Here is a 14,467-nt window from a genome sequence, read left to right as displayed (position 1 = left end):
TTTTCCTCCCTTGCATGCAGAGTAATAACAGATGTTTTCCCATTCGTGCATCCTATCGTATATCATTAGAGTGTCATTTCCGATCATATAACGAGACACGTGCGATGATGCAATATCTGTGCAGGCTCATCAGATACAGGATTCCAATAAGCACTTTTACTATTTCACGGATCATACTTACATACTTTATTCTTTCGTTCTTCATACTACATTGAACATTTCCTGATGTGTATAAAATTTCCATAATGTCGGTTAGCGAAGTGATCCCATCCGAACTTGAAGTATTGAGACAGCGTAACGCTGAGCTTGAGGCGAAGAATGTCGAGCTTAAGGCTAAGATTGTTGAGCTTAATGATAAAAGTGGTGTCCTTGTGGTTGAAAATTTTGATCTTAAAAATGAGGTTGCGAAGCTCAAGCGGGAACTGATGAGTCGATTCAAGGAGTTAGAGAAGAGTAGGGAAGATACTGTCACCGAGAATGCTGAACTTAAGTCTAAGTTGCGGAACATGAGTCTAGAATCGCGAAAGTGGAACAGGTCTCTTCAAAAGTTGGTGGAAAGGCACAAAATACTAGGGAAGCGAAATTAGAGGATGAGAAAATGGATGCTTTCTTGATCGAACAAAATAAGAAGAAGGCCAGTGAGTCGACTGCAAAAAATAATCATAGGAAGAAAGGCGCAGAAAATATCGTACAATTGATTGCAGATGGTATTCGAGATGATTCCCATTCCGTCAATAAAACCAATCCTTGCGATGGGATTTCAGCCGGGGGCCCCAGTCAAAATTCTTCTACAGTTCCGCATTCATTAGCACAATTATTCTATAGAGCTACGGATGCCAAGTGTGGCGCAATTCGTGCTAATCAGAAAGAGATTTTACGCTGGTTTTATTATGGAGAAGAATTCTTGATTCAGGTTAGAGCAATTACTAATGATGGTAAAGGAGAAATTGGTGAAAAAAAGGGAAAGGGAGTAATCTATGATAAAGTCTTGGAAGACCTTTCTATTCTTCGTAAAAAGAAATCTGAGGAAACAGGAATGCAACTACCAGAAATCTCCCGCAAATGCTTGCAAGGGAAAACTCAGAAAGCTGTAAAGATATTTAAATTATTTGAGAAGTTAGGTGTTAACAAAATCAAATACATCACGTCATATAGTGCAAACTCCATTTCAGAACTAACGAATGATAAAATCCAAGCGATTATAGATAATTACTCTGAGCGGAACGATGACAATGATTCTACCACATGACTGAGATTTCAGCCGGGGGCCCAGGCCCAAATTCAGCTGAGGCAAGTGTATCAACTGCACCTATCTCTGAAGAGATGATTGCGGATGATCAGGCTAAGACATCGGAGACGCAAGTGGATCCATTGGTTCCGACTGAGGGTAACATTCTGACTGCACCTCACTCCAATAGTCCAATTCTCGACCAGGCCTATTTCCGCAATAAAGTCTTAAAGCTTTATCCTGGTATATCTCTAAGACGAAGTAACGAACTTACAGACATATATCATTGCATGACAAAATCTGCACTTTGTCCATCATGCGGAACGAATCATGAAGAAAATATAGTAGGTTATTATAAGAATCTTCCGGGGACTCACTCTTGTGCCTCTTATCGTATAGGTTGTATGTTTAGATATACGGGGGATCTTGAGGTGGCAGCATAGCCGGTCATGTGGAAGCTCGAGATTGCAGGGGATATCCTAATGCTGTGCTTAATTGCCACCACCGGGGCCGCAGTAGTAAGGATAGTTTGTATACATTTCCGATTCAGCTAGTCCGGACGACGATCACATCGACAGGGGCCATTAATTCCGCGTGGAACCTCCGTAATTCCGAGATCTACATGAGCTAGTCGACTTGCGTATATGACCATGCTAAAAGGGTATAATTTACCGTAAGCCGAAGGGACGAGGTCATTAACCGCAGTGTCGTGAAACGTTAACAGGTTTGTCGTGGGAAAGAAATTTGAAGTATAAATACGACAAGATTGACTCTGGTATCAGACTTAATAATGAAAAATGTCTGAAGTCACTATCCTGTGTTTTCTTCAAGGTATAGACGGCCCATTTAACGTTACGGTTGGCAAAGACGATACGATTGAAAGGCTAAAAAAGCTAATCTTAGTCAGGAGCGAAAAAAGTATCGCAACGGATGAATTCAGAATCTGGAAAGTATCCGTGCCTGCTGATAATATTGTGGGCTTACAAAAAGTTCCGGCTGAAGTGTTAGATTTCGTAGAATTATTAGATAATGAGAAAACAGTCTCCGATGCAGTGAAGATCATCAGGAAAGATGTTATCCAAGTTTATATGGGCAAAAATGTGACTTCCTTGAGGGATGAGTTGAGGGAGTTAAAGGCATTAGTTCACGCTCAGATTCAAGCACAGGCTCAAATGTGTGAAAATATTCGAATATTAACTGATCGTCTCAATTGTGAGTATGACTGTTCCGAATTCGGTAAAATTATCGACACTAGGGAAAGCTATTTCTAAACTCTGCCTCACTTTTTTGTTTCGGTAAATTCTACAATAGGTGTCAAATTTAGCGGGACTGATAGCGAAGTCGGAAATGTGACAACGGGGAAGAGTAGTAGTTTCTCACCACCTCGAAAGGCTTCCAAGCAACCGTCCGGAACATTGTTAAGAAAACTATGTGAAAAGAAGAAAATCCAAATTGGCGATACATTACGTTATGAGAAAGACGGGAAATCTTATGATTTCAGGGTTATAAAAATTGATAGAAGTAATAAACCCTTGTTTTCTTGTACGTATAACGACCAGAAATATGAAGAAAGTAACGGTGACTTGGAACCGTTGTTGCGGAATGCTTTGTCAAAATTTACCGGACAAACTGTTTTATATCTAAGGGATGTTTATGATAACACTTATCTTATCCGCGATAACCAGGAAATCGGAAGTCTTAAAACCATTAAAGCTGAACTTGGATCATGAGCATATATTTGTTTTGTAAATGTTGTATACTACAATGTAATAAAGTTTGTCCGTGTTGCTTTCGTCCTACCTCACGGTCATTTTTGAATCATGTGAGATAAGTCACGAAATCATGTAAAAATATGCCGCAGTATATACGTAAAAATACTGACTAATAGACGTTTTCCTGCGGTCCTGAAAGTTCTAGCATAAATTTTATGTAGCGCAAATTACGTGTACAATTATATCCCAAAAACAGACCATGAGTCAATGTTTGTTATGCCCCTGATTTGCGATTGAATGCTGTGATACCCGTCGATCGATTTCTAATGCATTATAAGGCGATCGAAGTTCCTTGCTTAATTATGTTTTTCCCGAAAGTTCTGTATTGTGCACATGACATCCTGGTTTTGATCATGACGTGTTAAAATGAAATTGAGCGAAACGGATTGCTTCGGAGAGGTAAGATTGCGTCAACTCAATACATTGTTTTACCATATACTGTATTACAAATCGCCGTGATGTATATTTACAGTTATTTTACTAATAAAGAAACACAAACGTAGAACGTCCTTCAAAAAAGTATAAAATAGCCTTATTTTCCAACTGTGATAGACATTTAGCTGTTATTCTCTAAAAATTTCTGACCAAGTAAACAAACAATAAATTTTACTGCGTATCTCATGAATTATCAAATAATGGCCAGTTTAACAGGTTTCTTTAGGGGGAAAGGGCCCATCATTCAGCTCTTCGGGAAGCGTGCCATTTTGGGTCATACCCGCTACTTTTTTTCTCGTTAGTGCAGCGATATTCATAGGGATCGCTACCATGTGGCAATTCCTTAATCGAAAAATCTCCGATGGAATCTCTGCACGTGATGCGTTCTACGCCACAGAGGCGCAGAAAATCTTATCAATGTTTAACCACATAACAGCTAGACTTAATATCATCGAAGAAGCCCGCCGTAATGATTTTGGCAGAATTTCATCTGAAATAAACTCTATCAATTCTTCGATTGAAGCTCTCCAGAATAAAATGATTCGACATTATACGCTTGCTGTCACCCGAAGAATTCAGCCAATCGAAACTGATCAGCTGAGCATGGCAAGCCCGTCAAGTCAGTCACGTGCAAGTATATCCTCCAGTTCTGGTAAGCTATCCGGAATTTATCATTATATAAGTGTATCCATAACTTATAATTCGTATTTGCAGGTTCTAGTGCAATAATATTCAGAGGCATTAGCTTAACTGTCTGGACCCGATTCAAGCAACTCTTCGACCAAATAAGGGACGAAAAACGACTTAATTCGGAAGAGATGTGCCTTCACGTTGCAACGGAAATTCGTGCACTTGGAGGGAAAATCAAAAAGAATACGATTCAGGGGTTTTATGAGAGAAATATTACAAAGAGTGATGGTTACATTAGTACATTAGATGATATTGGTTTATGGGTAGATAGTAAAAATAACGAAAATTTAGATAGCAATTCGGCGTAGCGGGAAGGAACTGCCATTATTGCTTTTGCAAACGTCTAGGGGCGGGCAGGCATATTTTATGCTTTATTCCTCCCTTGAAACACCCGCTATCCGCTCTATTTTTTATTCTTGCATAGCAACCAGTTTCTTTATCATATACTACTTCATAAGAATAAAATCAATTTTTTATCTTAAAAAAACGTGTATGCGTGTTTTCGAGTGAATGTTTTATTAATAGACTGCTCCGATTCTCGGAAAACCTGTTAACTAAGTTAACGGGTTTGAATCACGTGATACATGACTAATTTTCTACCTGGCTCCTCTGCTAGAACGCCCTCAGGGGCATGACTTAACGACTATCTGATTTTCCGGGACGGCCCGTCTCGGAGATTTCTTGGCAAATTTCGCTTACGGGCCTAAGGGAAAAATACGTACCATGTACTGTCTTCCATAGCCCTTCCACTCGTTATCCATCCAGGTAAGATCTTCTAATGGCCTCGCAGTATCTAGATCACCCCTCCAGGAGTCTCACCAGCCAGTATCTATTCCACTACCACCAAAAAAGACAGTACGGAACCAGAGGACAGGTGGCCACAACATGAAGGCCAGGATCATCCCTGTGTCACTTACCCTGATTCCCGAATACGTTCATCCATGCATTGTAAGGGCTGACGTAGAAGGATAACAATAATCCGCAGCAGGGATTACGCAAATGATGAAGTCACCGATCACATGATTCTGGAATGATGTAAGTATTGTCACATGGTATCCCCATTCAAAGTTTGATCGAACCAGCAGCGATCATCATGCGGTCAGTATTCGTCATAGTCCCACAGCCGTACCCCATAGTCCGCCATAGAATTGTATGACTGAAATATAGACCGGAGGACCACCGGAGGACCGGGAGTCGTTGTATGAACAGTACGACTTGGTTCTGGATCTACACGTACAAATTTAACCGCGTGACTACTAAAGTGAACTTCGATCGCCTTATAATGCATTAGAAATCGATCGACGGTATCACAGCATTCTAAAATCGCAAATCAGGGGTATAACAAAATTGATGACTCATGGCGTAATTTACGCTACGCAACATTTATGCTAGAACTTTCAGGACCGCAGGAAAACGTTTATTAGTCAGCGTGTATACTGCGGCATATTTTACATATGATATCGATGACGTGATACTGCGGTCCTGTTCGTGACTTATTCTCACATGATTCAAAAAATAGATTTTATTATGTTTTTTACGTGCGTGGCACGCGGTTACACGTTTTAATAAATATTAAAGGATCGAAAAGCGCCAATGACCTTCTGCATCATGAATCACTTAAATAGATAAATTATAGCCATTAACCGATTTTCAAAGGCTTTAAGTCCTTTTTGAGTTCTACCAACAACTTGTTTATCATTAGAAGGGATTGGAGTGGCACATTTTCCAACAGCCTCATTATTACTGGAAATTGCCCCAACCAAAATATCTCCACTAAGACGAAGCGGTCCTCGCTTTTTATTATTAGTATCTCTATTACAAATACATGCCTTAACTGTCCCAGTCCACTCTTCACCTTCTAACCTTTTAGTTTCTAAACCCCGCCCTCCATGATCTTTCCAATCGAAAACCATCAATGCACCAACTCTGATACTTCCGCAATCTTTTATATGTTTGATAGCATATTCAATGCTTGGAGTGGTATAGAGTCCCCGTCCAAAATCACAGTCTAATGAATTTGCAGAAAAACCATATGAAATATCGTCAGGGATTAGCCCATATGCGCGAACTCCACGATAAAGTAAGTCGTGGGTAGTAATATTCTTTTCCTTTACTATAAGGCCGAGTATTTCGTCAAGGCCCCCAAGGCCTTTTTGAAGTTGCCACTTAATTATTCCTAAACTTTTAGGGAATGGCTCATGAATATCTCCCCCCGTTACGAGACGATTGGTATCAACCATTTGATATTTAGTTGTTACAAAATCGGGAATTTCCCCAAACCCTCTAGCATAGTCGATCAACTCTGGGTAAAGACTAATAGCTTCGAATTTCAGACCATAAATAACAGCTTCTCGAGCTATCCAGAGACTTGTATCAACACCAATAGGAACTTCGATGGGTTGGTCCCATTTTTCCGCATCACTTTGATCGAAACCGAATTCTTTAAGATATGTTCGTACTTGTTCAGGCGTATATACATGAGATAAAGTGTCTGACCGATTATCGCCAGTTTCATACTGGTCAAAAACAGACACGGTGATGCTTTCAGAATCGATTGAGGAATCGCGGTCTGTGCCATCTGAAATTACGGCCATTCCGAATTAACTAATCACATCGGGACTTATAGTTCAAATTTGTCGAATTACACAAACCTGTTATACTTAAACGGCTCAATGTTTCAGATAAGTCTGCATCCTGTTTCGATTCCAATTTCGCAGAATCTTTGCGATTTTTCTGATTATAGATATAACAATTTCTTCGCGTTCTTATAGATCCAAGTAATCTCTCATTACGAATAATTTCAATATTGTCACCGGAATGCTCGTATGATATATTATGTATATCCTCAGCATCAAGACTATGCTCAACTAGCCATTTCTCAAGTTGCGCTAATGAAAAAAATCCTTTCTCTTGTTCTTCATTACGGTCGAGCATCACGGAGAGCATACCATCATCAAAATTGGTCACCTTGCACTGGATATGGACATTTATATTCTTATATCGTTTTTTTATTCGTAACACATCGTTTATCCTAATAATTTTCGCATAACACAGGTCTTTAAGATATCCCTCCCCAGAGTGAGAATTATCTGTAATTATATAGTCACTTGCGTTTTCGTCTGAATATAATTCCAATTCTCCACACAATTTATCTATTTCATTATCTTTATTCCGCAACTCCGCGTTCTTCTCCAAGGTGGGCGAATCTATAATGACGTGAGTATGATCTTCAAGAAGTCGACCTTCTCCCCAGAATCTAGTTAATATCCCTGCTGTGAGTCTTGTCATATTATCGCCCTCAGCAAGAATGAGATTCGTAAATGCGTCCTCTAACTCGTTGGGCATTTCAGTCTTCCACAGTACTATGTCTCTGGCTTCATCACATCCAAATGCCCGTTTAACCACCCCTATCAGGGAGTCGACAGTATCCCCAGTATTAACTCGAATGACATGCTTTCCCGACTTTTTATGAAGGCGGCAAGTCAGTTCGATGTCCGGCATAGTTCTGTATTTCTATATTTATTGCCCACGGTGAATAAAGTCGCATATTTATAATGCACAACCCCTTTCCCACGACAAACCTGTTAATGTTCCACGACACTGCGGTTCGGAATTGCGGAGGTTCCACGCGGAATTAATGGTATACGTAAGCCTGTCGTACAGAACTATCGATTTTGGTAAGGAATATCCAATGTGATAGTCGTCCGGACTAGCTGAATCGGGAATGAATACGGACTATCCTTACTATTGCGGTGTAATGTCCGCGAGGACGAATGCAAGTGCTGCGGTTAGTCACATGGTCGAGTAATAGATTATATGCATAAGGCAAAGCTGGCCGAAGTTCGTCGGAAAAGTCGTCAACTGTAAAACAAGGCCTTATTCATACTGCGGAAATTTTAACCGAATCGCACTGCGGGATGGCAGTGACGCAAGCAAACTATGGTTACGTGGACAGCATCGCTCGCGACATTTATCAAGTACTCGTTAAGAACAGAGGTTCAACTAGAACCGGGTATAATAATGCTTTATTTAATAAAATAAATCGTTGCCGGGCCCGGGCGCCGGCTTATAGCATACAAAAAATGTGAATATACCGAGATGCAAATAATCTTAAAGGTTCATATCATTGGATAATTCTTCATCTTCTTCATCCTCATCGTCATCATCATCGATTTCGTCTTCACGCTTCCTACCCTTGGCCCGCTTTTTTACAGGTTTTGGGATTCCACCAGAATGAATAATGTGATTATAATCGAATTCATGATAAGCCAAAAGATCGTTATCCCTAAATGAGATATCGCATGTAGAACACCACTTTTCTATGCCTGAATTAGATTTGACGCTATTAGTAGAACTGGCAAAAATTATTGTGAATTTCTAAGATGTCGAAGGACTATACGCCTACCTTGAACAATAACATGAATGAATTTGCTGTCGCCAGCATTTCTAAAGTCCTTAAGAAAGTGTTCAACTGGAAGAAGCACTTGTTTGGCCTCGCATGTTTCTTTTTCTCCGGAAAACACATCTACAACGGATTTGTCTTCCTCTTTGAGTTGCTCTAGCCTCTTATCATCTTGTTCGATTTCCACGAACCATACTGTAATACCGATGGTATCTACCTTACGAAATGTATCCAGTAATTTTTCTTTGATTGCGTCCTTAAGGTCGAGAACATTTTCCTTCTTATTAACGGTAACATTAAAAATGTTCTCAGGAGATTCTTTAACGATACAGTTAAAAGTAATTTTGGTCATTTCAGCGGGAGATGCGGAATTTTCTTCGTATACGTGCAAACCCATCCTTGAAGGTAGTGTGTAGTCGTATTTATATTTCAATTTCCAGTCCCCCTTTCCCACGACAAACCTGTTAATGTTTCACGTCACTGCGGTATGACCTTGTCCCTTCGGCTTACGGCAAATTATACCCTTTTAGCATGGTGTTATATACACAAGCTGTAGATTTCGGCAATTGCAAAGTTTTCACCCGCACACCCGCCTACAACTGCTGAAAAACATTTTTTGTATTTCTTCAGAAAAAAGACTGTAAGACTGTTGTACTGTGAATATATACGGAATCAATGGCCCCTGTCGTACAGAACTATCGAATATTCAATGTGATCGTCGACCGGACCAGCGAATCGGGAATGTGTACGGACCATCCTTTCTACTGCGGTGTAATGACGAACACAAGTGCTGCGGCTAGTCACATGGACGAGCATCACTCGTGTCATTTATCAAGAACATCATACAAGCAAAAATAACGACTAAGAAACAAGCAGTCTTATAACAATGCTTTATTTAATAACATAAATCGGTATCCGAAACAGCGCTGATTAAATAACTACGAATGATATCTTTTCAGGGATTATTTATATAATCCTCGTAAAGCTGTTTAAAACTTTTATTCACTCCACCGCGTTCGACTTTGAGATAATCACGAAGATGTTTATCACTCTTGTTCCTATACATTATAGGTAGCCCAAAGCAATCAAGTAACCATTTTTCAAGCGATAATAACGAAGAAACCGTTTTTTGTTCTATACCAGCATCTTCTCTGAGAAGAATCACCTTTAACCTTCCGGTATTACCAACGTTCATCACTCTACATCTAACATCGACGGGTTTTTTCATATGTTGTAGTTGTGTATTACTGTGAACATAATCCTTTTTTATCCAGAACTCATCGTTTACCCTAATAGCGCGAAGTTCTACATCCGCCGCCTCATCTAATCTTTCGTCTGAAAAAAAACAAGCAGTTAGTACCAAAGTGCGAGTGTTGAAAGACCTAGAAATTACGATCCCTCCTACATTTAACTTCATAGATTAAACTTTCGAATGTTTTCTCCAATTCTCGAACCCTATCGTCTATGCTTTCCAAGCTGGGTGGAATAACCGCTAAATCAGGATTTCCAATGAAGACCTGGATATAATTATCGATAACCTTTCCAATGGACGTTAAATTCGGTTTGTCTTTAAGTGGTTTACCGCCCTTTAACTCGGGTCTATCCTTTCGTAAAATATCAACTTCGTTAATGGGAACGGATACCTCCCACATTTCGAACCCATCCGTTGAGATATTTTTTTCGCCAATGGCCTTTCTCGCCCTGTGTAAAATCGACTCTTTAAACTCTTCAATCGTATCGGTTTTGTCGATTGTAATCCTAAATGGTTCCTCTAAGCCTTGAAGAAAACACAGAAGAGTGACTTCAGCCATTTTTTGTTTCAACTCAATACCCAGATCCTAGTTCATCGTATTTATACTTCAATTTTCAGTCCCCCTTTCCCACGATAAACCTGTTATACGACAAATAATCTGTTAATCACTGCGGTTAATGACCTTGTCCTTCAGAGACCCCTCGGCTTACGGTAAATTGTATCCTTTTGACATGGTGTCATATACGCAAGTCGACTAGCTCATGTAGATCTCGGAATTGCGGAGGTTCCACGCATCCACAACATGTAATTCTTATTACTAATGCTGTTGAAAAACATTTTTTCGAAAAAAGACTAAGACGGTCGTACTGTATATATACGGTGTGACCGACCCGGACTAGCTGAATCGGGAATGTATAGTCTATACTGCGCATTCCAGCTGCGAGATTCCGCGGACAGGTTTTTCTGAATTATCACGTGATGCAAAACCCGTTAACTAAGTTAACAGGTTTTCCGAAACTTCCCGATCGTTAACTTGGTTAACGGTTTTTCCGATTTCTTCCGAATTTTGGCCGGGGCCCCCGGCTGAAATCACCGTGTACTAAGCCCCTGTCTTGCACCTGTATAGCCGATCATTTGTCATATAACCATTTCGTCATGTATTCTGCTGTAATCGTCTATTTTTACTCCCAGTTCCACAGGAGCTCCTTTTTACCCCTTCAGGACGGTGGCTCTGGCATGATGATCACCGCGGTAAAAAGTATATATATCTCTGGTCTGACCATGAAAATGAACAATAAATTCGGTAAAATACCTCTGATATCTGTTAACACAAAATGCTCCCGTTAAAGCTCGTATGTTTCCTTCAGGGTGAAAACGAACCTTTCGAGGTCGAAGTTGTTGAGACAGGTACTATCGATTATTTGAAACGGGTGATATTAATCATGAAGGGAAAAGACGCCAATGAAGCAGAGAAGTACTCCATATGGAAAATATCCATTCCTGTCGACGAGGCTGACATCCTAAGAAAAGATCCACCTGAGCTAGGGTCTGGACGACGGTTAAACAATAGACAGCCATTAAGCGTTTTAGGACGCAGACCTAATGATCATATTCAAGTCTTCATGGGATGTCGAGGGATTCATGCAAGGGGTGTATCACAGACTCCACAGTTTGGATTACAAGGTACAACAGTTAATAGATATGGTTAGTAGTCCGCATGTAAATACAGAGCAACAAAATAGATGAAATGCATATTTATTATCTGCCCTCTTCTCGCGTCAAATAATGTATATATTGGATACCGCCGGTTGGACTTGTTTTTTCGTATGGACTAAAAATGAAAGACACACAAGAATACATATACTAAATATTTGAGAAATGGCTAAACAATATAACACGATAGATATCAAGTTTACCACAAAAGCTGTATTCTTGGAAGTTAGGAAGAAGTGGCAAAAAGAGACAGCTGCACTCGAGCTGTCAAACTTTGATGAAGAGGGCTTCCTGCTCTCACTCATAAAGGACCTCTGGGGGTACCTTGAGGGGGAACTATCTCTGCAAAAAGTTGTGCAGATAGCAGAGATAGAGATGAAGAGGTACAAAAGGAACCTCTTGAAGCTTATAGAGGACGAGGAAGATGAAAGACGGATACTATCCATCTTATGACTACAGATGGAATCCCTCTTTTTTGTCCTGCCAGATACTACCGCCGGTTGGACTTATTTTTTCGTATGGACTAAAAATGAAAGACACACAAGACTACATATACTAAATATTTGAGAAATGGCTAAACAATGTAACACGAGAGATATCTGGTTTACCATAAAAGCTGTATCCTTGGAAGCCAGGCGGAAGTTGCAAAAAGAGACAGCTGCACTCGAGCTGTCAAACTTTGATGAAAAGGGCTTCCTGTTCTTGCTCATAAAGAACCTCCGGGAGCACCTCAAGGGATACTATCTCTGCGAAAAGTTGTGAAGATAGCAGAGATAGAGATGAAGAGGTACAAAAGGGGCCTCTTGAAGCTTATAGAGGACGAGGAAGATGAAAGACGGATACTATCCATCTTATGACTACAGATGGAATCCCTCTTTTTTGTCCTGCCACCGGGACTGGGATCAGGGACCGTGATGTCCAACCACAGTGTACAAGATGCCAACTCGGCGCAAGAACTTAACCAACAGGACTTAGAAAAGTTCACGATCTTGCAGACCGCCTCTTGACTCTGGTACTCTCTCTCTCTCTCTCGGGTTGGGCAGTCGTAAAAAAGTTAGAATATATAGTCCCCGGTTTATTGTACTTGCCGTCTTCTGCGCAAACCATCATTATGCATGGAGTTGAAGAAGTTCTTGAGTACGAGTGGATCGCAGTAGTTAATCCTAATCCTGCCACATTCATTTTCCCAATGTTCTTGCATGAGGTCTTTAGCTGTCCTCCCACAAGTCTCATCATTAGGCCGGAATATTTCCCAGCACTTAAAGCAGATAACCGCACGGCTACTGTGTGTCTCAGGACGTTTATAATCAGAATAACTGGCATCCGACTCGACGTCACCAGAGCTCGCATGTAGACAGAATCTATGGTATATGCTATGACTCTTCCGCGATATTAGGATTTTGACCTCTTCCATTACACGTGCCTTCCATTGCTCCAGCGTTTCCCCTGGCTTTATAATTGATAGTCTATCAAATTCCTTCTCATTGTTAATGAACCGCGACTTATTCTGTATACCCCATCCACCTACTTCCCTCACCCTATCTAGGTCATACCCAGAACGATGTTTTGCCTGTACGGCTACAGGTTGTATAGTCAACGATGTATTATAGTCGGTCCATTGTTTATAGTTCATAGTCATAGTCATAGTTATAATTTATAGCAGTTATTAGTGTATAAAGCTGTTTTGCGAACCTATATAATAGCATTAGACACATTCATTTTTTTCTGCAGGGTCAGTCCGTAGCAGAGATGCGATAACTTAATAAAGATGTTAGTAATGTACTTGTGCGTCACACATTTATCGAACATTATATACTCATGCCCTGTCGTCTGTATTACAAATTAAAGCGTCATATGATAAAACACGTTATGATAAGATTTGTTTAAAAAAATTTATTTCGCGAAATAAAAGCTTAGAGCATAGTGCTTATTGATTACATGATTTCATGTAACATGAAGTGATATTGAAGGCCTATGCTTAATTCATGGCACCGAAAAATGATATCATAAGAAAAAATGTGCGGTGTCCATCATCATATGTGTCCCCCAATGGAAGATTTTTGTATCGCATGCCGATCTCAAACCGGTCCCGCTGTTTGGGATAAATATATTCAGAAACTTGGATAAAAAAGTGGTACTTGCGGTATAGGAAAATCTTATTACCATACATAAATCCCGCTTCAAGAGCGACTCCGTTTTGGCGGTCCCATCTGACCCTTGGGCTGAGTTGACAGCCGGGGAAAACAGTGGGTATGAGTACACTAAGTACTATTAAAAGAAAGAATATTACGAGAGTCGCTAAGTTTGTATCCATTGTTGGACGAAGAAAATTAAGTTAGTTTAAGCCTTTATTTATAAGAATTCTAAGCGGTAGATCCTACCCTATGAAGCCTGTTTTTTTCGGGCATTATACAATGGTGTGCAACAGGTAGTCGGACTGAGGGACCTTGTTTATCCGTATTTATCCGTATTTATCCGCATTTGTCTGACGTGCGCCAAAGCGTCAGGATATTAAAAAAGAGTAGTACTCGTGATATGATTTATGGTAAAAAACGGTTATAACTAAAAAGTCCGAGTGCGGTACATAATTATGGACAATATTATAAGCAATTAAGGTCTTAAATCTTATTTAGCTCAATTTATTACAATATTCTGTAAATACATAATGATTACTTTTTGTATACATATTTTTCATACTGAATTTTCGGAAAACCTGTTAACTTAGTTAACGGGTTTTGCATCACGTGATAAATAATTATTGTCATATATTATCATATCGATATGCTGGTTTCCATTGCCCTAGAGTGAAATCAAGGTCGGTTTCACATATAGCCCGCCAGCCCAACAGAAGGGGCGATTCTAACGGAAAACTTGTCCGACACTTATAGCGGTTTGTTAGTCTCCGAGTCTCCGAATATTAAACAAAAAAGTAGTACTCATGATACGACAAAATGTAATTACCGTTTATGTCGGGT

At 40.0% G+C, this 14,467-nt stretch overlaps 9 protein-coding genes across 9 annotated transcripts; 6 read left to right on the top strand and 3 right to left on the bottom strand.

Annotated features, from left to right (window-relative positions):
- Window positions 1-598: 598 nt before the first annotated feature.
- OCT59_014443 (uncharacterized protein) lies at window positions 599-1,249 on the top strand (the record flags this gene model as incomplete). Its single annotated transcript, XM_066150015.1, has 1 exon — window positions 599-1,249. One exon carries the CDS (start codon window positions 599-601, stop codon window positions 1,247-1,249), a length of 651 nt encoding a protein of 216 aa, XP_066002230.1.
- A 74-nt stretch (window positions 1,250-1,323) lies between these two features.
- OCT59_014442 (uncharacterized protein) lies at window positions 1,324-1,671 on the top strand (the record flags this gene model as incomplete). Its single annotated transcript, XM_025327816.2, has 1 exon — window positions 1,324-1,671. The coding sequence occupies one exon, from the start codon at window positions 1,324-1,326 to the stop codon at window positions 1,669-1,671; it is 348 nt and encodes a 115-aa protein (XP_025169352.2).
- A 343-nt stretch (window positions 1,672-2,014) lies between these two features.
- On the top strand, window positions 2,015-3,076 carry OCT59_014441 (uncharacterized protein). The gene is made up of 2 exons (XM_025321262.2): window positions 2,015-2,440; window positions 2,540-3,076. The coding sequence occupies exons 1-2, from the start codon at window positions 2,026-2,028 to the stop codon at window positions 2,956-2,958; spliced, it is 834 nt and encodes a 277-aa protein (XP_025169353.1). The 5' UTR covers window positions 2,015-2,025; the 3' UTR covers window positions 2,959-3,076.
- Window positions 3,077-3,765: 689 nt separating this feature from the next.
- On the top strand, window positions 3,766-4,433 carry OCT59_014440 (uncharacterized protein; the record flags this gene model as incomplete). The annotated part of the gene is made up of 2 exons (XM_025330761.1): window positions 3,766-4,087; window positions 4,150-4,433. 2 exons carry the CDS (start codon window positions 3,766-3,768, stop codon window positions 4,431-4,433), a joined length of 606 nt encoding a protein of 201 aa, XP_025169354.1.
- Window positions 4,434-5,620: 1,187 nt separating this feature from the next.
- Window positions 5,621-7,626, bottom strand: OCT59_014439 (uncharacterized protein; the record flags this gene model as incomplete). Its single annotated transcript, XM_066150014.1, has 2 exons — window positions 5,621-6,703; window positions 6,777-7,626. The coding sequence occupies 2 exons, from the start codon at window positions 7,624-7,626 to the stop codon at window positions 5,739-5,741; spliced, it is 1,815 nt and encodes a 604-aa protein (XP_066002229.1). The 3' UTR covers window positions 5,621-5,738.
- Window positions 7,627-9,383: 1,757 nt separating this feature from the next.
- Window positions 9,384-10,348, bottom strand: OCT59_014438 (uncharacterized protein). The gene is made up of 2 exons (XM_025321265.2): window positions 9,933-10,348; window positions 9,384-9,862 (listed from the first exon to the last, which is right to left on the bottom strand). Exons 1-2 carry the CDS (start codon window positions 10,336-10,338, stop codon window positions 9,483-9,485), a joined length of 786 nt encoding a protein of 261 aa, XP_025169358.1. The 5' UTR covers window positions 10,339-10,348; the 3' UTR covers window positions 9,384-9,482.
- Window positions 10,349-11,113: 765 nt separating this feature from the next.
- Window positions 11,114-11,488, top strand: OCT59_014437 (uncharacterized protein; the record flags this gene model as incomplete). Its single annotated transcript, XM_025311661.2, has 1 exon — window positions 11,114-11,488. One exon carries the CDS (start codon window positions 11,114-11,116, stop codon window positions 11,486-11,488), a length of 375 nt encoding a protein of 124 aa, XP_025169359.2.
- A 169-nt stretch (window positions 11,489-11,657) lies between these two features.
- On the top strand, window positions 11,658-11,945 carry OCT59_014436 (uncharacterized protein; the record flags this gene model as incomplete). Its single annotated transcript, XM_066150012.1, has 1 exon — window positions 11,658-11,945. The coding sequence occupies one exon, from the start codon at window positions 11,658-11,660 to the stop codon at window positions 11,943-11,945; it is 288 nt and encodes a 95-aa protein (XP_066002228.1).
- Window positions 11,946-12,567: 622 nt separating this feature from the next.
- Window positions 12,568-13,137, bottom strand: OCT59_014435 (uncharacterized protein; the record flags this gene model as incomplete). The annotated part of the gene is made up of 1 exon (XM_025321266.2): window positions 12,568-13,137. One exon carries the CDS (start codon window positions 13,135-13,137, stop codon window positions 12,568-12,570), a length of 570 nt encoding a protein of 189 aa, XP_025169360.1.
- Between the last annotated feature and the right edge of the window lie 1,330 nt (window positions 13,138-14,467).

Source organism: Rhizophagus irregularis, chromosome 22 (genome assembly GCF_026210795.1).
Source record: "Rhizophagus irregularis chromosome 22, complete sequence".
In the NCBI taxonomy this organism is placed as follows: Eukaryota; Fungi; Glomeromycota; class Glomeromycetes; order Glomerales; family Glomeraceae; genus Rhizophagus; species Rhizophagus irregularis.
The sequence above is the reverse complement of the archived record's forward strand: the minus strand, read 5'-3'. Positions and strand labels throughout refer to the sequence as shown.